This window comes from Rana temporaria, chromosome 9 (genome assembly GCF_905171775.1).
Source record: "Rana temporaria chromosome 9, aRanTem1.1, whole genome shotgun sequence".
Classification (NCBI taxonomy): domain Eukaryota; kingdom Metazoa; phylum Chordata; class Amphibia; order Anura; family Ranidae; genus Rana; species Rana temporaria.
Window position 1 is genome coordinate 70,175,144 of NC_053497.1, and position 21,107 is coordinate 70,196,250.

General features: G+C 46.6%; 1 protein-coding gene and 1 non-coding gene across 12 annotated transcripts in view; both read right to left on the minus strand.

Annotated features, from left to right (window-relative positions):
* MAP7D3 (MAP7 domain containing 3) overlaps window positions 1-20,316 on the minus strand; it is a 126,569-nt gene extending 106,253 nt beyond the window's left edge. For all 11 annotated transcript variants that reach the window (XM_040323745.1, XM_040323752.1, XM_040323751.1 and 8 more), the window contains exon 1: window positions 20,215-20,316. In XM_040323745.1, the coding sequence (XP_040179679.1) occupies window positions 20,215-20,311 (97 nt within the window). In that variant the 5' untranslated portion in view covers window positions 20,312-20,316. The remainder of the gene's footprint in view (window positions 1-20,214) is intronic.
* Window positions 9,274-9,346, minus strand: TRNAK-CUU. The gene has a single exon. It is a non-coding gene; the product is annotated as a tRNA-Lys (tRNA).
* Window positions 20,317-21,107: the final 791 nt, after the last annotated feature.

The window sequence follows — 21,107 nt, forward strand, 5'->3', positions numbered from 1 at the left end:
CTTTTTTTTAATGCCAAAGCGTCTGAAAAACGCCTCAGTGTGAAAGGGGTCATAGTGGAGCTTTACCAGCATTTTTCGGGCGCTGGCAGTGTGAAAGGGCTCTAAAAGCACTCTGGCTTTCACATTGGGATTGCAGATGAGGCTTCTTTCAGACTTTTTAAATGCCAAAGCGCCTGAAAAACGCCCCAAATTACTTGCCTTGCTTCAGGCTCTAAAAACCCATAGCTCCTTGATTCAAGGCAAATCCATGAAGCCCTGGTATATACCATACCTGGCCGATGCCCATGAAGGCTGGAAATCGTTGACATAGACAATGCTACTTCAGTGATCTCCACTTGCTTTCAGGTCCCGTGCTGAAAGGCCGGCTGTATTCTGAACACAGGAGGTAGGCTGCTCAGCATGGGCATGTCAAACGCAGCAGAATCGCTTCACGTTTTAACTGCCATTGCCATTAAGAACAATGGCACCCAAAATGCGTGTTATAGGTTTTGCTATAATTTGGAATCGTGGGTAGAATCGTGATTTCAAATCGCACCATTTGAACAGGGCCTTAAAAGCGATTGTAAAGCTTTAAGTTTAAAATAAAATAACATACATATTATACTTACCTTCACTGTGCAGTTCATTTTGCACAGAGTGCCCCTGAACATCGTCTTCTGGGGTCCCTCAGCGGCTCATCCTCATCAGATAACCCCCTAGTAGAAGTGCTCTCTCAGGGGGGGGGGGGGGTACCTTGCTGGCACGCCACCGAGTCCATCATTTGGCATCCATAGACACCGAATGCAAGACTTGGTCCTGCCCCCGCATCATAGGATTTGATTGACAGCAGCGGGAGCCAATGGCTGCGCTGCTATCAATCTATCCAATCAAAAGCCGAGAACCTCGGGTAGAGAAAGAGCGCATCTCCACCGTGGGAAATTCCAGGGCTCAGGTGAGGTCACTGCCAGGTGTTTTTCACCTTTATGCATAGGATGCATTAAAGTGAAAAAACACGAACATTTACAACCCCTTTAACGAAGAATGTAGGACTTTTTTTTTTTTATGCCAGATTCAAATGTAAATCACAAAATAAAAAAAACACAGAAATGGAAACAGCAGCATTCAAGTAACACCTTATAGGGTACCCCAACATTGCCTATCAGGTCAGGGACATGTGCAAGAAGATCTGTGTGGCAGCAAAAAAATTTTCAGCAACAATTGAGGGATCATTGCTAAAAGTGTAGATATCTTTTATACACTTGGGGACCGCCTACCGCAGATGCACTGTTGCAGAGCAGCCCCACTGCGCTGGATCACATGCATGTGATCCGCTTTTTCCGGGGGAAAAAAAACACTGCCCAGTCTGTGCTGTCATTGGCTGCAGCATAAACCGATCAGTGGTTAAAGGTACATTTTAGTACAGGGGTCGACAAATCCCGGGCGCCAGGTCGCCATGGCGACTAGAAATAGGGTCCTGGCGACTTGGCTTGGAAGGGGGGGCAAAATAAAAAAATAAAAAAAATTTTTTTTTCTGTGAGCTGGCACCATCTGGTGGTGAGCCGTTGGTATTACAAGTTATTACCACCAGATGTGTAAGCTGGCGCCATCTGGTGGTGGCCGTTGGTATTACAAGTTAAGCATTACAAGTTAAACAGCAATTCTAATGTAATTTTTCACTATTTTCACTGCCATCTTCTTCCCTCTAATTAGAACCCCCAAACATCATATATATTTTTTATCCTAACACCCTAGAGAATAAAATGGCGATAGTTGCAATACTTTCTGTCATGCCGTATTTGCGCAGCGGTCTTGCAAGCGCACTTTTTTGGGGAAAAAATTACACTTTTTTTAATTAAAAAATAAGACAACAGTAAAATTATCCCCATTTTTTTTAATAGTATGAAAGATAATGTTACGCTGAGTAAATTCATACCCAACATGTCACGCTTCAAAATTACGTCCGCTCGTGGAATGGCGTCAAACTTTTACCCTTTAAAATCTCCATAGGCGACGTTTAAAAAACTCTACAGGTTGCATGTTTTGAGTTACAGAGGAGGTCTAGGGCTAGAATTATTGCTCTCGCTCTACCAATCGCGGCGATACCTTACATGTGTGGTTTGAACACCGTTTACATATGCGGTCGCTGCTCACGTATGTGTTTGCTTCTGCGCGCAAGCTCGTCGTGACGGGGCGCGTTTTCTGGCTCCTAACTTTTTTAGCTGGCTCCTAGATTCCAAGCAAATTTGTCAACCCCTGTTTTAGTAGGTTCTATTAAAGGGGGTTGTAAACCCTCGTGTTTTTTCACCTTATAGTTTCCTATGCATAAAGTTGAAAAAACACCTTGCAGTGACCGCTGCCCCCCCCCCCCCGCCCACATTTTACTTACCTGAACCCCAAGTTTCTGTGCGCGCGATCCCACGTCGCTCTCTCCTAGGCTTCTCGGCTCTTTTTTTAGATAGATTGATAGCAGCGCAGCCATTGGATCACGCTGCCGTCAATCAAATCCAATGATGCGGCTATGTACGTTGAGTGCGCTGCGAGAGCCGCCGTGGGACCCCAGAAGAGGACGATCGGGCCACTCTGTGCAAAATGAACTTCACAGTGTAGGTAAGCATGACATGAAAATGAAATGTATACAAGGGAAGATTTCTATCAGGTTTTTTTCTCAGTTACCTAATTGGAGACACTCTCCCCCCCTCCCCCAAGAAATGGCTAGAAAAGGTTGTAAAGAAGGTCGTCTGCAAAAACCACACACATTGTGAGACGTTCTAGCCCTTCCACACAGTGTTATAAACACGTTTTTGCATTTTTGTCTGCTTCCTGTTTGAAGACTTCCCCTCACTTCCTGTTCTGACAGGGAGAGAAGATAAATTCCTTAATATGGACACAGCAAAAACAATGCAAATACATAAATAAAAGACAGAGAGGCTCCAACAGTTCTTCACTCACTAAAAAAAAAATGGTTAGCGGTGGGTTTGAGTTCTACGGTTAGGTTAAAGTTTATTTAAAAAAAAAAAAAATTCCAACAAACATGTCATACTTACCTCCACTGTGCAGTTCGTTTTGCACAAAGTGGCCCCGATCCTCAAGTTCTGGGGTCCCATGGCAGCTGTCTCGGCTCCTCCCTGCTAAAGCTAACCACCTCTGGGAAGCGCTTTCCCGAGGGGGTTAGCTTGCGGGCACGCTCCTGTGTCATACAGTTGGCCGCCATAGACACGAACTGTACGACTCAGTCCCGCCCCCCCCAGCGGCCGCGTCATTGGATGCGATTGACAGCAGCGGGAGCCAATGGCTGCGCTACTATCAATCTATCCAATCAATGGCCAGACTCTATGGAGAAGAGGATGCCGGGGGACGCGCACAGCAGGTGAACGGGCCCAGGTAAGTTAAATGGGGGGGGGGGGGAGCTGGGTGGCCTGTGACAGCGAGGTCTTTTTTCACCTTAATGCATAGGATGCATTAAGGTGAAAAAACAAACCTTTACAACCCCTTTAAGTGTAAAAATTAAAGAAGTTTGGGGTATATATAAAAAAAACATATACTCACCTCTATGCTACAGCGATCCCATACCCCGCTCCAAGTCTGATCACAAGACCGCTGAGTGGTTAGTTCACGGGATGCTCGGAGCGAAGAGCAGCGACTAACAAATCAGCACTCTCTGCTCCTCCAGCTCTCACTGGAGCACCAGGTAGTGAGGGGGATGGACACAGCTGAGATCGGCTTTCAGTCACACACAGAGGGGAGCTAGCTGTCAAATAGGCAACAGGGTGGAACCCCAAAATATTGTCGGGATCCTTCCAGAATCTGGAGCGCCTCTGCAATGTCAGTTGACAGCAGATATTAGCCTGCTAAAAGGTGACTGGGTGGCAGGAGAGTAAAAGTAAGTGCACTCCTGTGACCCACAAGAGAACGGAAAAAAAAAAAAAAAACCTTTTGCTATACTTTAATATTAAACATAGGATCAAGAATAATGGTTAGTAAATCATCAGGAAAAGGCAAGAAGTTCCAAACATTTTGGGACAAAATGGGGTTGATTTCCTTAAACTGGAGCACTCAGAATCTTGTGCATTGTAGCCAATCCGCTTCCAACTTCAGCTTGTTCAATTAAGCTTTGACAATAAAACCTGGGAGCTGAAACCAGGATGTCCCCTATTTCTTGCATTCATTTTAGCACAAAAAGCACTTTGGGCTTTTAAATAAACATCCTTCTTTCTGGGTCACAAATTCTGTTCAAGTTTCACCAAATAAATATCAATCATGCAAAGGTTTTTAAAATAAAAAAGTAATTCTTAAAACTCTCCCCTTCACCAGACTACAGCTTTAAAAATAAACTCTCAAACTTCAGATGCACACTATAGGAAACTCATAAAATACCCGGAAATGGAATGACTGTCACATTTTAGAGACGCTCACAATCATGGTGACGGAAAGGAAACCAGTCACAGTGGTAGAAGAGTTCCAGTTCACAGCCGAAGGAAGCTCGAGAGACATTCTGCAATCAACAATGGTTACCACCAAAAGGGACAAGCGCAGAATTCTCACAGAAGGAATTTTGACTTAACATTTTTGATTTTCCATACACTGCACATAAATATTTAAAATTAAAAACCATATGCATAGTACAGCACATACTTATAAGGGATATTGTACATAGGCTTTTGAAAACATTTAAAGTGGTAATAATAACAACAAATATATATTATATTGCAGCTTACCCTGGATGTGGTGGCTGCATTCAAATTGTATTCTTAAGACACTTTTTCTATTTATGTTCACCTCCTGATCCAGTAAAGCTGATCATACACCATCAGAATTTTGTTCTTAATTTTGTAATCATTAAGGGCCCTTTCACACGGGTGGATCAGTAATGATCCGCTCCGTGTGTCCGCAAAAGCTCAGCAGGGATCCCTCCGTAAAATTCCCGCTGAGCTGGCAGGGCAGTCCCCGCACACTGTGCAAGGACCGCCCTGTCTTTCCTCCGCTCTCCCCTATGGGGGATCGGATGAACACGGACCGTATGCGGATCTTTGCGGAGGCGGACGATTACGGGTGTCAGCGGATGGTCATCCGCTGACACACCCGTAATCACATAGGGACCAATGTGTGTCCCGTTTTCATCCGCAACGGACGGATGAAAATGCTGACATACGGTCCGCACGTGTGAAAGGGGCCTAATGGGGTCAATGCAACATTCCTTTTCAATCACAGTGTTGATAAAATTTGCAGGAGCAGGATGGAAATTATTTTTCAAGTGCCACATTTCTAATTGATTTTGGAATGAAACTTGTTTTCTGAAAGAACCACAAAAGCTATTGTTAAAAGCAAAAAGGAAATGGTGAAGCATTTTCAAACAAAATTTGTCAATTAAATATACTGAGAATTTTCATATGAACGTACATGGGCCAAGATGGGGCTGTTATTTTTCAAGTGCCTGTAACAGATCAAGCTGTCCAGCAAAAGTGGCAGATAGAGAATTGAGACAAACCATTTAACATCCGCCTACCTCCAATCTGATGTAATTTGCCAAAAACAAACAGAAGGGGATCCATTCTCCGCCATATCCGTCACTTTAAATTTGCCACAGTGTGGGCCGCGAGCTCCGTGATTGTGCCTGCGGACTCGATGTCCTGCGATCGTGTATCACGAAGCTGCAGAACAGGGGATGCCCGTGTAAACAAGCATCTCCCAGTTCTGCTTAGCGACAGGACACTGATCGTCTGTTCCCTCTCATCGGGAGCAGCGATTAGTGTCATGTCATAGAAAGCCACGCCCCCCAACAGTTATAATCACTCCCTAGGACACACTTAACCTCTTCCTAGTCCCCTAGTGGTTAACCCTTTTACTGCCAGTCACATTTATACAGTAATCAGCGCATTTTTATAGCACTGATCACTGTATAAATGTGAATGGTCCCAAAATAGCGCCAAAAGTGTCCAATGTGTTCCCCATAATGTCACTACACAAAAAAAAAAAAAAAAAAAAAAGCTGATCGCCATTACTAGTAAAAAAAAAAATAAGGAAAATGGTTCTAGGGGTCAGTCCGACCGGACACCGCTGCCGGGGCACGATATGTTAGCTCTAAACCCTGATAGACACATCCGTACAGGGGCTCAGTTATACGTTATCACTGCAATGAAGTACTGTGTTTATGACTGTAGATCCACATGTTTATATGTATCTGTATACGAGAGCTTTTATCTCTACTGTTATTATTGTATGTTGGCGGTCCGCGAGGACTGGCTTTTTGATGATAAATAAAACATTTTAAAAAAATAAATATGTAATAAAAATGCCATAAATCTATCCCCTATTTTGTAGACGCTATAACTTCTGCGCAACCAAGCAATAAAAAGGCTTATTGCGATTTTTTTACCAAAAATATGTAGAAGAATACTTATCGGCCTAAACTGAGAAAAAAGTTTTTTTATTTACTTTGGGGGATATTTATTATAGCAAAAAGTAAAATATTGCTTTTTTTCCCCAAAAATTGCTGCTCTATTTTTGTTTATAGGACAAAAAAAAAAAAAAAAAAACAGAGGTGATCAAATACCACCAAAAGAAAGCTCTATTTGTGAAAAAAATAGGATTTTTTGTACTCACCGTAAAATCCTTTTCTCTGACGTCCATGGACGGACACAGCTCCTTAAGTCTTGACAAGTGGGTTATGTTCCCTGTTTACAGGAGAGGACTAGGCAGAAACATGTTAAATGGTTAAATACATGTTACATTAACAGAGTTGAACAGCCCCGCCCAGGGGGCGGTCCCTCCAGACATAACCCTCCTCACTGCAGCTTGCAGCCTCCGTTCGTAACAAGCAGTACAAACCTAAAAAGGAGGGGTGGGAGCTGTGTCCGTCCATGGACGTCAGAGAAAAGGATTTTACGGTGAGTACAAAAAATCCTATTTTCTCTTATCGTCCATGGACGGACACAGCTCCTTAAGTCTTGACAAGTGGGACGTCCCCAAGCAGTGTCAAAAAACGAGGGGTGGGAAATATATCAGTAAAACCAATTTTAACTTCACCCCAAAACAAGCAGAGCTCCTCAAACGGAGGAGATGCAACTTCAAACGGCCGCCTGCAAACACTAGCGGGCGAAAAAAAAACATCAGAAGATGCACTCACAGCAACCATGTAAATTCTGGAAAGGCTGTGAACGGACGACCAAGTCGCCGCCTCGCACACCTGAGACCGACGCATGTTGACGGACCGGAAAAGGGGGGCCCGCCCCTTAAGAACACAGGCCTGTATGACAGCCTACCTGATCCACCGAGAAATGGTGGGCAACGAGATTGTCAGTCCCCTTTTGTGGACCAGACACCGACACTAAAGAGTCAGATCTTCCGAAACTGAGCAGTAGCAGGCTAGTATACCCGCAAAGTGAGTACCCCGCCTAAAGTATGAAAGGCAACCTCCGTAGGATGCGGCGGCCGAGGACAGAAAGATGTGAGAATGTCCTTATTCTGGCGAAAAAGCCGAAACCACCTTCGGAAAAAGGGTAGGTCGCGGACGCACCACCACCTAAGGCTATGAAGGATCAAACATGGCGGCTTGCAAGACAAGAGCGCCAACTCAGAAACCCCTCTAACAGAGGTAAAAGCCACTTAAAGGGGCCACTTCTGAGATAGTGTCAAGAGAAAATCTCTCTGATGTTTCCAAAAGGAAGATTCCCGAAGAACAGAGAGCGCCAGAGTCAAAACTCATGGGGGAAAAGATGGGCCAAGGGGGGGGTAAGGTATAGGATAAGCCCCCTCCACAAAAAAAGGTACCCACCAGGGAACGGCTGCAGAAAGGCCACTGAAAGAACACAGCCAAGGCTGAAATCTGCCCCCAAACGGTGCTCTAAGCTAATTTTTTGATCCACCAAGCTGTAAAAACAGCAGGCCGATGGACCCCGAGTACGTCCGTGGACGTCACTCCATCTCTTTGCACCCAGAGATGTAGGTCCGCCAGACACGACGGTAGGTTCACCGGAAGAAGACTACCGTGCCCTCAGCATTGTTGAGGTGACCGGGTCGGACAGACCCCGGTCCCTTAAAGTCTGGCTTCCAATAGCCCTGTTGAGCAAGTCAGTGACTGTACAACAGGAGGAAGTATGGGACCTCGAGACAGGAGGACCTCCTGCCCTGGCTACCGCCAGGGTACCTCCGCTACCAGGCGGCCGAAATCGGCGCACCCAGGATCTGAAGCTATTAAAATCGTCGGGATTCCTCAGCCTCCACTCTGTGGGGAAGCCACTACAATGGGGGAAAGGCATAAAAGTCGCCGAGACAGACCCCACAGGGCCACCAGCGCAACTTGCACGTCTGTACCAGATCGCTAGATCTGGCCACTAACCTTGATACCCCTGTGGCTGAGACGAGTGGCTAGGAGATCCATGCCCTGCGAGGCTCACCTCCTGCCAGGGAGTTGACTCCATGTACCAAGACCAGTTGTCCTGATTCAACATCAGGCGACTCCAGTAGCCCAAAGCCACCGGCGTGGCGTTGTTAGGTTGAATCAAGATCGGACGACCTTGCAACCCCCTCGACCATGAGGAGAGGCATAGCCTCTCATAGTACCGCCCACAGTACTAGGGCAAGTAACGGTAGACAAGGTCTACGGCACCTGGTATTTCCAGGCGGACTCCCACCCAGGTGCTAACCAGGCCCGAGCTTGGGCAGTTACCGAGATTGGGCGCATATAGGCCTGTGTGGTCGTAGGTCCACTCACGTCCATCGACTCTGGGCCGACCGGACCCCCCAGACGCCCTCACAACCCTAGAGGTTGGTGTCCGTTGTAATCTCCACAGAAGGGAAGAAACCACCTCCCAGACCGAAAAGTCAGGGATCCCAGCCACCAATTCAGAGAGACACTGACTAGGTGGCGTACCTGAATCTGATGATTCAGAGACCAGAGATTCGACAGCATTTCCCTCTGGAAAAAAACACGAGTGTGGAACTAGGCATACTCTACCGCCTCGGAGGAGGCTACCCACAGACCTAGAATTTGCTTGCAAACGGAGAGACCAATTGCGTGATGTCAATAATCACCACCGACTGAAGAGTCTGCAAGTTCTCCAGGGAGAAAAAAGACCTTTGCCACCGAGGAGTCCGGAAGTCGTAGGCACTCCAAACTGAGTCGGAACCAGGGCCGACTCCAAATGTTTAACACCCACCCGAATTCACGGAAGGTCCGAAAAGCCACAGACACAACCTCTGAGTCAGGAAGTCGTCTAAGTAGCCACGACAGCAAAGCCTCGCTGTCCCAACAAGGATAGGATAAGTGCAAAACTCCTTGGTGAAAATCATTGGTGGCGCCCAACGTGGGGCACGAACCCACGACCCTGAGATTAAGAGTCTCATGCTCTACCGACTGAGCTAGCTGGGCTGCTGGCACCAGTTCAAAGGGAAGGCCCACAACTGACCGTGGGCATCTTCATCGCGAGGCACAGAAAAACTCTATGACTTGCGCAAAGTTGAACAAGCATGTATGCGTCCTTTTGTGCAAGGACGCCAGAAAGTCCCCCGGATGGAGCGCAGCTAAAAGCTATATAGGTAGCAGCCCCATGGTGGGTCGTACCTATGACCTTCTGCACCGAAGTGCAAGTGGCTACCCCACTGAACGAATGGATTCCGAGCGGACCTACCCATCATTCACAAAGACCTTTAGGTCCTTGAAGCCCAAAATGGGATGGATCAGGCCCATCCTTGGGACCGAGATAGAGTCCCTCAAACCACTAGTCCTGCGGAAAAGATAAAATCACACCGCAGCTTAGCAAGTCCCATACTGCTCAAAGGCAGACCGAGCCGGGAGAGGGAGACACGAGGGAAGAAAACTGTTCGGTGGATCGGAAGGGACCCTATCTAGTACCCCGAAGATACCACCTCACAGACCCACTGTCGGAGGGCAGGGAGGTTCACCGAGCTGTTAACAGCAAAGGCGACCCCCCACTTCAGAGACGGGCAGGGGAAGCTACATACATTGGCGGGTTCGGGTGCCGGCGCAATTGGCTTACGCACCCAGGGACGGATCAGCCCCCCAGCTGAGCCCTTGTCGGCCCAGGAGGTTCGCCCGCGGCCCCTGACTGACGGAAAAAGACCGCTTTGGAAAAAGGACCCGGCCCACGGCAGGGCCCCTTCCCCCTGGAAGCCTGAGGGAGGAGAGCGCTCTTCCCTCCAGTGACATCCTTGATAATGTCAACCAGCAAGGACCCAAAGGTCTCCCACCCAAAAAGGGTAAATCAGTCAGGGCGTATGTTAGAGGCCTGGTCAGCAGACCAGCATTCCAACCAGAGAAGGCGCCATCTCAGAAACCAAAGCCCTGGATATCAAGGGCGCGGCATCCAGTGAAACATCACAGACATATACAGTACCCTGGACCTGCAGGTCCGTTAGCCTAACAACTTCGGGAGAGAGTCGGCGCTCCTCCACTGTATGGTTCAAAATGCTCACTCAGTGAGCGACTGGGATCCAGAGTAGTGGCCACAATAGGCCGCAAGACAGACCCCAGCATGATAGACATGGAACGGGTCAGAACTTCGGATCTTCTCAGTCAAATTCATACAAGCGGGGGTGTCCCGCAATAGGGGGGGGGTGGTCACCTATACATGACGCCCGGAGGGTCCACCACCGGAGAAGCCCACTCTCTTAAAAGGCTCCCCTCAAGGGGCACCGAGCCGCCAGGCGGTGAGGGACTACAAAAGCCCTCAGTGGCTTTTCTCATTCCGCGTTTTTTTTTTAAAATAGCAAGAAAGGGCACAGAAGGAAAACCTACACAGAGCGGTCTGATTTGTGTGATCCCAAAAAAGACCGAGCCCTCAGCGGAAACCCAGCTGCACTATCCAGCTACAGGGAGTCCCGTACAGCAGTGAGAAGCGCACCTCTAAGTGCCTTATCCTGCACCCCCAGGTATCTGGTCCATGGCTCCATCTGTGACAGAGCATTCCCCAGGAGATAAGAGGGGGGGGAGGAGGGCACTCCTTTGACCCCTGCCCGTCCACAGTCCCCCACCCTGACACCAAGGTGTCCAGGACAAACAGTAAAAAACCATCTGTGGGATCCCAGGTGGGGAAGGACCAGATACTGACTCCAATAGAGCAACCCATACACATAGTGTGTATGTATAAATTGCCATTGATTTACAGAAGCTCCAATGCCCTATGCAGGGCAACTCACCCTTCGCTGCGCTGGTCGGGGGTATCCCAGGGGACTCACCGAAGGGGAGACTGCCCAGCGCGCCATCCGCCCACAGCACACGGCGTGTGGGGAGGAAAAAATACTGTGAGGAGACTGCGGCATCCGAGGGACCTGTGTGAACCGTAGGATTCAGCACTAGGGGTCAGCCAAGATGGCCGCCGAACGTCCTCGGAGCGCGGCTACGGCAAAATGGCCGCCAATGGGAATTTTCAATGCAATTGAAAACCACCCCAAAAATGGCGCCAGAGCCGGCCGAATGGCGGCAAAACGCAGCATTTAAACAGCAAAAGCCTTTAAGGCTTTTAAAAGTGTAAAAAAATTAAAAAATACACACAGAAACCTCACAGAAAAACTCAGGCCAGACACAGTCCCCTCAGGGAGCCCCCCCCCCCCCCCCGACAGCGGCAAATGTTTGCAATGCAGCAGAGGGAAAGGAGCAGGGGAGGGAGGAGAAAAGGCCCCCCAAAACCCCGGGAATGCCCAGCCGTACCAACCCACCTAAGCGGGAGGGACTGTACTTACCTCAGAGCGAGCATTCGCTGACGCATTCCTGACAGAACTACAACCGCAATGGAGGTAGCTGTCGGCCCGGTCCACTGTGAGTGAGACAACACCACAGCCCAGTCATATGTGGACCTCGGAGCAAAGCTCACCGGCCACCTCAGGAGTCATGAGGTATGGCGTGGCAGACCAAGCCTCTTTGCAAAGGTGTGTCCACGCATGCTGGTCGGACTGAGAAGACTACAAGGATCTATAATATCCAGCCTGTCTCTCAGCCGACAGTTGAAAGAAGATTCTTTAAGAAAAAATTAAAAGTAAAAAAAATAAAAGAAAATTTCCCCTCAAGGCGCTGGGCCCAAAGGGAGCCATACGTCCATCTCCTTTGCTAGGCAGAACGAAACTGAGGCTGCAAGCTGCAGTGAGGAGGGTTATGTCTGGAGGGACCGCCCCCTGGGCGGGGCTGTTCAACTCTGTTAATGTAACATTTATTTAACCATTTAACATGTTTCTGCCTAGTCCTCTCCTGTAAACAGGGAACATAACCCACTTGTCAAGACTTAAGGAGCTGTGTCCGTCCATGGACGATAAGAGAAAAACAGTCAATTTTGTTTGGGAGCCACGTCGCATGACCGCGCAATTGTCAGTTAAAGCGACGCCGTGCTGAATCACAAAAAGTGCCCTGGTCTTTTTTGGGCAGCCAAATGGTCCGGGGCTGAAGTGGTTAAGGACTAGTAATCTACAACATAATACATTTTTGTTTTTGCGTTTAATATAGCTTAAAAACTGAACTCCAGCTTTTGGTACACTTTACAAGCTGGCCCAAAACGAACTATGCCCCCAACTAACATGTGAGGCTGCTGGATGTGGTGTATAAACTGTATGCAGCTGAGGCAGCATACCGCACTGTATTCTGGTCTCATATCGGGTCAGAACACAGTTGAGTCTGAGAGGCGCTCAGCCATTCAGAGAAAGCAATGTATTCTAGCAATAAGTCAGAGGCAGGATGATGATGTCACAACCTCTGACTCAGCCAATCAGAAGAACACAGTGTCTCAGCTACATACAGTTTATACAGCACATCCAGCGGCCTCACATGTTAGTGAAAGACAAATGTAAAGTGTATCAAAAGCTGGAGTTTAGCTTTAAAGTGGTTCTAAAGGCAGAAGGTTTTGTTATCTTAATGCATTCTATGCATGAAGATAAAAAAGCTTCAGGTTTGCAGCAGCCCCCCCTCATACTTACCTGAGCCCCATCTTGATCCAGTGATGTTGCACAAGAGAATCAGCTGTCTGGGATTCTGCCTCCTGATTGGCTCAGATACAGCAGCAGGCATCATTGGCTTCCTGTCAGTGAGTCAAAAGGAGAGGGGGCAGGGAGGAGCCGCGACTCTGAATGGAAACAGAGCAACAGTTTGGCTTGGGTGTCCCCATAGCAAGCTGCTTGCTGTGGGAACAGGAGGGAGGTGCCTGGAGCACCGGCGATGGATCAGTGTTGCCTATCCAGTGCCACCTATCAGTGCATATCATTTTTTTCCCCCCACAATAGTTTTTTGTTTATAGCGCAAAAAATAACCACAGGAGGTGACCAAATACCACTAAAAGAAAGCTCTATTTGTGGTAAGAAATCGATAAAAATTAGTTGGGTATAGTGTTGCATGACCACGCAATTAATTGTTATTCAAAGTGCAACAGCATTGAGGGCTGAACATTGTCCAGGGCAGGAAGGTGAGAAAAGTGCCTGGTATTGAAGTGTTTAAATAGAAAATGATCTTTAGATCGATTTTTACTTCAAAAGCATTTTATTAAAATTCATTTGATTTAAATGAAAAAAAAAACAACTCTGTTTGATTTTTATTTGATTTTTTTAAACCATTGATTTTTTTTCCCACCCTGCAATCAAGCTATGATTAAGCATTGAAAGTCAATGCGAAACGCGTCAGCTATTTTCCCCACTGTATGCTGATTGTATGCTGTGCATTTTTTCCACCAATAAAGAGCATGTCTTTTTTAAGACTTTTTGGAGTGTGGCTGTCCATCTATTTCTCTATCCGCACTGCAATCAAGCTTACCTGTAGGTACAAATGAATATCTCCTAAATAGTTTAGAACATATACACATTGGCAAATTTATTACTTTTTTTGGGGTGGTTTACTACCACTTTCAGCTCCTGTTCTCATTGCAGGGTTGCGATCTCAAAGAAGAATGAGCTATCCTGACTTGTCACAGAGGCTTTCCGCTATTACACTATACTGTGCAATTGTGTGACTAAAGGCAAATGTTTAAAGCTTATCTATAACATCGATGCATAACCTTCCAATAGGGTTGCACTAGTATCAATGCCGATACCAAGCATTTGCACGAGTATTGGTACTTCAGCAAATGTTCCGATACCTGTTTTATTGGGCCAGGTGTTCTCAGTGTAGCAGGGAGAGGGCCGGGCAGCTTCATCGGTGACCGATGCAGTGGTGGGGACAGGCACAAGCATCGGTCCGCCTGTATAGCCTTACAATAAAGCAGCCGACAGCCGCTTCCCCTCCTCTGCCTCTCACAGCAGCTTTACTGAAAGGCTGTATGGGGGGTGGGGGGGACGGCGCTTGCAACTGTCCCCCCGATCACCTGACTGTCCCACATGCTCCTCTGGCTCCCCGGGTCTGCCTCTGGCTTCTGGTGTCATCCCCCTTCTCTCCGGGTAATCCTCCGGCTCCCTCCCCCATCCCAGATCTGTCAGGGTGGATAGTGGAGGAAGGAGCCAGTAAATAGGTCGTTTACCGGCTCCTACCTTTTATGCATGCACAGAGTCAGTGATCACTCGTAACTTCATTTATAACTGAGCATTGTAAACTCTTTACGAATGGACTGGAGCCGCTGTCTCCTGTCCATTCATATTCAGTGCAGCGGAGGCTGCTGAGAAAGCAACTGTCCTCAGTCCCTTTTCCCTGTCTCAAAAGGGAGATATCAGGGGTCTGATATCTCACCAGAGCTCCACCCCAGTAGGATTGATATATAAAAAAAAAAAAAAAAAAAAAAAAGGAAAGCACTGTAAGAATAAAAATATATAAAAATTGTAAAAACGAAATAAAATAAAAAAATACTGACAGTGCATGCCTCATTAGTGCCATTATCGAATGACATTTAAAAAAAAAAAAAAAAAAGTACCGGTGAGTTTTTGATTTAGAAAAAAAATAATCGGTACTTGTACTCGGTCTTAAAAAAGTGGTATTGGTGCAACCCTACCTTCCTCCAACATATAGAACATTACATTTACCATGTGCAGTGCATGTTAGTTTTAACAATGAACTCTGCTTACTTTTTTCTCTTAACCCGGGACACACTACAAGTTTTTTGTTCAACCCAGTAAGCCGAACAAATGGAAAACAGATCGCTGTACTAACACAAGCAATGTTAGTGTGCCCATCTCCCCCACTGTGCTATTGTGTTCTCACAGATAGACAGTGTTTCTCAACTCCAGTCCTCAAGGCACCGCAACAGGTCATGTTTTCAGGCTTTCCATTATTTTGCACAGGTGATTTGATCAGTTTCACTGCCTTAGTAATCATGTTTCATCTGAAATCCTGAAAACATGACCTGTTGGAGTGCCTTGAGGACTGGAATTGAGAAACACTGCTTTATGATGGGGAATGGGCTGGTCTGAGTAGCCTGGAAAAAGAAAAAAGGAGGCAGGACTTTTTCTGTGTTTTTTTTTTAAAGACCTAGACAAACTCTGAGGCCCCGTACACACGACAGAGTTTCTCGGCAGAATTCACCGAGAAACTCGGTCAAAACCCGGATTCTGCCGAGAAACTCTGTCGTCTGTACAGTTTTGGCTCGATGGAGCCGCCGAGGAGCTCGACGAGAAAATAGAGAACATGTTCTCTATTTTCTCGTTGTTCTATGGGAGAAGGCGGCCCGCCGAGCTCCTCGGCGGCTTCATCCCAAAACTCAACGAGGAACTCGACGTGCTTTGCACGTCGAGTTCCTCGGCCGTGTGTACGGGGCCTGAGGTAATCAGATGTAAAAAGCTGCACCATCCGCTTACATACAGCTGCCCAGGAAAAAAAAAAAAAAAAAATGTACCTACTAAAAAAGAGAAGGAATAATTACCTTTCCCAATGTCTAAATTTTTTAGGCCACTGCTCCGTTTAGTCAAAATCTGCTGAAGTTTGAAGAACAAACAACATTTCCAGGTGTGTGGATCTCCTGCCGACTTCTACTCATTGCAGAACATGGAGATCTAACTGACACTCCTGCAAATGTCCGTTTCCTGGAAGGCTCCAGCAGGAGATTTCTGACAATTGTGGTGGTGCTATAGTGGTACAAGGGAAAGGTAAACAGACAAGCAGAGGCACCCCAACGGGGACTCCTGACACAACAGAGCACTCTGAAGGGGGTTCAACGACTACATATATCCTACTTGATTCAGATCTCAGCTTGAGAAAAACTTTACAGCCTTGCCCTCTACATATTTTTATTGCACACCCTTGTTATAAAGTTGGGTGTCGCAATATAACTGCTAAAATGGAGAAATAGGTATGATCCGTGTCCCTAATTGGGCCATCCAACATTACCCCTATGAAGAGGCCCATACCTGGTCATTATACATCATGGTGTGTTTATCTGCTCCCCATGTCCTAGGTCAGGACTTTTAATGGAAACATTCTGTGTAGCAGTCTGGAGCTTTCCTGAAGTTTTCTGGAATAACAGCCATCTCTCTGGAAAATTAGCCCCATACCTCCCAACCATTCCAAGATGTCACTGAAATCCTGGTGTCCTGCGGGTCCAGGCTAAATCCTGCACCGAGACCCCCTGCAGCACAGATGGCTCTTCTCCCTCCCTGCACTGCAGAAGGATTGGTTCCAGCATGTTCCCCCAGCGCTCCCCTTCACTGTTCCATTTCCCCCTCTCCAATCTCCTGTCCCTTCTCCCCCTCTCCCTCCCGCCAGCTGCAGCGAGGGACAGAAGATTCTGGTAAATATGTCATATTAGATTATCCACTTGTGGACCGCCTGCCTGCAATGTGACTTACTAGTACGTTGCTGCCCTTTTCTAGGTTTAGCGCATTGGTCCCATCGCCGACACCCACTCTGACTGTACACAGTGGGAGTTTGTCAGCAGGTCCCAGCCAATGATTCATGACCGGGACCTTCTGATCAGCTGTGTGCAATCACAGCAAAGAGCTCTGTGTTGACAATCAACACAGGGCTTTGTACAGAGGGAACAATCTATTTCTTATCCCTGGAAAGCAGGGAGATTAAACAAAGAGATCTTTAGTTTAAAAAATAAAATAAAAATCAGCACGTAAACACACATTACACATAGTTAGGCACCCATTTAACTCCTTGATTACCCTGCATGTTAACCCATTCCAGCCAGTGTCATTAGATCAGTGACAGTTATAGTATTAGCACTGAATTAGGCCTTGTTCACACCATGGTGCAGAGACATCAGTTTTTCTGCATGCATTCTGCAAGGGCACAAAAAAAAAAAAAAAACCTTGTTCTCTATGTCACCTGTTCACACCACGACACTGGTATCACGTGCAGATTTTTCTGTGCAGGAATCTGCACCATGTATGCAGTTTTCTGCACAGGAAAAAAAAAACTAACATGACATTAACATTGGTGTGAATAGGGCACATGACTGACGTGCATGAAAACTGATGTCCACATGCATGAGGTAAACTGATGGGAAACAGATGTCTCTGCAAGGTTTTCATGCACATATGTTGTGACAGAGCCCTTAGTATCACTGCTGAAGTCCGTGACAGTTCCCACTCAATGTCAGATTGTCCGCCGCACTATCACAGTCCCAAAATAAGTCGCTGATCGCTGCCATTACTAGTATTAAAAAAAGAAAGAAAGAAAATCTATTATATATCCCAAAGTTTGTAGACGCTATTGCCTTCACGTAAACCAATCATTATAAACGTATTGGGATTTATTTTATTTTTTTTACCAAAAACATGTAGCAGAATACATATTGGCTAAAATTACTGAAAACATTTGATTTTTTTTTTTTATTGGATATTTGTATAGCAGAAAGTAAAAAATATGTTTATCTTTTTAATTTTTGGTCTTTTCTGGTTTATAATAAAAAATAATAATAAATAGCACCAAAAGAAAGCTTTGTGTTTAAAAAAAAAAAAAAAAAAAAAAGATATATATTATGTTTGGGTACAGCGTTACATCAGTGTTCGAAAAATTTGCTTGGAATCTAGGAGCCAGTTAAAAAAATGTTAGGAGCCAGAAAACGCGCCCCGTCCCGACGAGCTTGCGCGCAGAAGCGAACACACACGTGAGCAGCGCCCGCATATGTAAACGGTATTCAAACCACACATGTGAGGTATCACCGCGATCGTTAGAGCGAGAGCAATAATTCTAGCTCTAGACCTCCTCTGTAACTCAAAACATCGAACCTGTAGATTTTTTTAAACGTCGCCTATGGAGATTTTAAAGGGTAAAAGTTTGTCTGCATTCCACGAGCGGACGCAATTTTGAAGCGTGACATGTTGGGTATCAATTTACTCGGCGTAATATTATCTTTCATAATAATAAAAAAAATTGTGATAACTTTACTGTTGTCTTATTTTTTAATTAAAAAAAGTGTAATTTTTTCCCAAAAAAGTGCGCTTGTAAGACCGCTGCGCAAATACGGCGTGACAGAAAGTATTGCAACGATCGCCATTTTATTCTCTAGGGTGTTAGAATAAAAATATATATATATATATATATATATATATATATATATATATATATATATATATATATATATATATATATATATATATATATATATATATATATATATTTTTTTTTATTCTCTAGGGTGTTAGAATAAAAATATATATATATATATATATATATATATATATATATATATATATATATATATATATATATATATATATATATAATGTTTGGGGGTTCCAATTAGAGGGAAGGAGATGGCAGTGAAAAATGACACATATTAGAATTGCTGTTTAACTTGTAATGCCAACGGCCACCACCAAATGGCGCCAGCTGACAGAAGGAAGAGCTTGGGACTTCACAAGGCCGCAAACTCAATTACCGGCCGTAACGGGCCCGCCGCGATCGCGTGGCGGGGGAGGTTGGGGACGCACGGAGACATAGGATCCTGTGCCTCTGTGCGCCCCCACCGCGCGATCCCGTGGCGGATTCGCGGCCTCAATTACCGGCGGGCGCCAGGTCACAATTTCTTGTCGCAATTGCGACCTGGCGCCCGGATATTGTCGACCCCTGGCGTTACATGACGTGCAATTGTCAGGTAAAGGGGATGTAAACCCGATTTATGAAATCTGACCTAGGCACATATATCTGTAGTGTTTTCTTATCTCTTTCCAAAGCCCTGTCTCTTTATGCTGCTCCGTTCTTCTGCTATCAGCATGACAACTTCTGACAAGTTCTGAGCCAAGACTACACTCCCAGTGCTGAACGAGGAAGTGAAAATTCTAATCTGATGTAAGAGTTTTAAAGAATATAGCAAGCAGATATACATGTAAAACTTATGTAGGGTGATTTGTTTCATCTCTGTGTATCCTCTGAGGCTGTTCACTTCACTGGGTATATGCGAGAGGCGAGCTTACATCCACTTTAAAGTAGCGCAGTGCTAAATAGCCTTGTCATGACTGGGGTAACACCTTTCGGAGCTGAGGTGGTTATACCGGACCTTTTTCATTGTTCCTGAATGAACACAGTGAGTGATCAATCGCTTGTGTGTTTACTCATAACTCAAGCATGGTAAACTCTGTTTACTATGCTTTAGCTTGTGATTGAACAGAAAGCAGCTCAGCACTTCACCCAGTGTAAGGGGGGGCGTGGCATAATGCATTGGGGCGTGGCCTGGTTGGAGTCCAGGCTGATGTTGCCATTCATCTCTGGGATGTGCAGCACCAGGGTGACACCCCATCTTCCCTTAGGGCAGAGACAGTGAATCTCCGTCCTCAGAGCCCTTTCTCTGTCTCAAAAGTGCTGGGCTGTAAAAATAATACGATTTAAAAAAAAAAAACTGAAGGGAAAAAAAAGGGCGGGTATGTAAAAATAATATTATACACCTAAATACACACACTGTATATAATTGTTCACATGTTCTTTGGTCTCTGAAAAGCAAACAGCATTCAGAGAACATAGGGCAGGCGGTAAGTAGGCACTTACCTCCTCACTGCCTGCTTCAACCCCTTCAAACCCATAATAGCAGAGCAGCACCATTCACTTAAATGAGTGTTGTTGGGGGGTGGGTGTAATTCATAATGCTGCTGGGGGGGTAATGATGTCAGATTGCCCCCCCATTCACCCACCTTTCCTGTCCCCCTCATTCTCAGAAGTTGGGGGGGGGAGGGGTGCAGCCTCCCCTTCTCCTCATCTCCCATAAGAAGTGCTGGGAAGTTTCCGGAGCCCCCCAGAGAGCTGTCCCCTTCCCAGTCCTCCATGACAGGCCACGTCTCCCCTCAGCCCTGCACAGCCGCCCTCTCTTCTCCCCGCCTCCGCCCGCTAGCTATGGACAGGCCGCACACACAAGCCCCGGTGTAGCCGGTGTCCACACTCACCCATCTGCTCCCGCAGCTCCTTCAGTTTGCCGCTACCGTCCGCCATCTTCCCCTCCTCCGGTATTGCCGCTCTCTCTATCCGCCCTGGGCTGCGCATGCGCCCCCCGCAATCACGCGCCGCTCCTGTTGCTGCTGCAGTTGCTAAGGAGGACTGTGATTGGGGTTAACCCCTTCCCGCCCGAGCTGTCATTCCACAGGGGAGCGCTGTCAGCTGACACGTGACCAGAGCTGCCCGCTGCCTCTTGCTTCTCTATCTCCTAAGTCCACTGATCCTGGACACAATTCTCCCTTCACTGGCTGCATACTTGTCCCTGATCAGTAAGCCTAGATTAGGGCACAGCACAATCCTCACGCTCAGCGCTCACATCGACATGAACTTGCAGTGCATTATTGAACATTTTTTACAGAGTTGTACTTGCATACCTCCCAACTGTCCCTGATTTCGAGGGACTGTCCCTGATTTGGAGCAATGTCCCTCTGTCCCTCATTCTCCTCTAGGGTTGTCTCGATACTGATACTAGTATCGGTATCGGGACCTATTCCGAGTATTTGCGGGAGTACTTGTACTCCCGCAAACACCCCCGATACCGAAATAGAATACTTGCACCCCCGCCGCTACGCCGCATCCCGCCGCATCCCCTTGGTTAATACGCGCGGGGAACATTACAGCTTTCATTTGAATAGCTGTAGTGTTTCCCGCCGCGCCGCGTATAGACACTCCCCCTTGCTCGGGTGAACTGTCCAATCCCGAGCAAGGGGGAGTGTCTATACGCAGCGCGGCGCGAAAGACTACAGCTATTTAAATGAAAGCTGTAATGTTCCCCGCGCGTATTAACCAAGCGGCGGCGCGGCACCGGGGATGCGGCAGCATGTACGGTAAGGGGGACATGGCT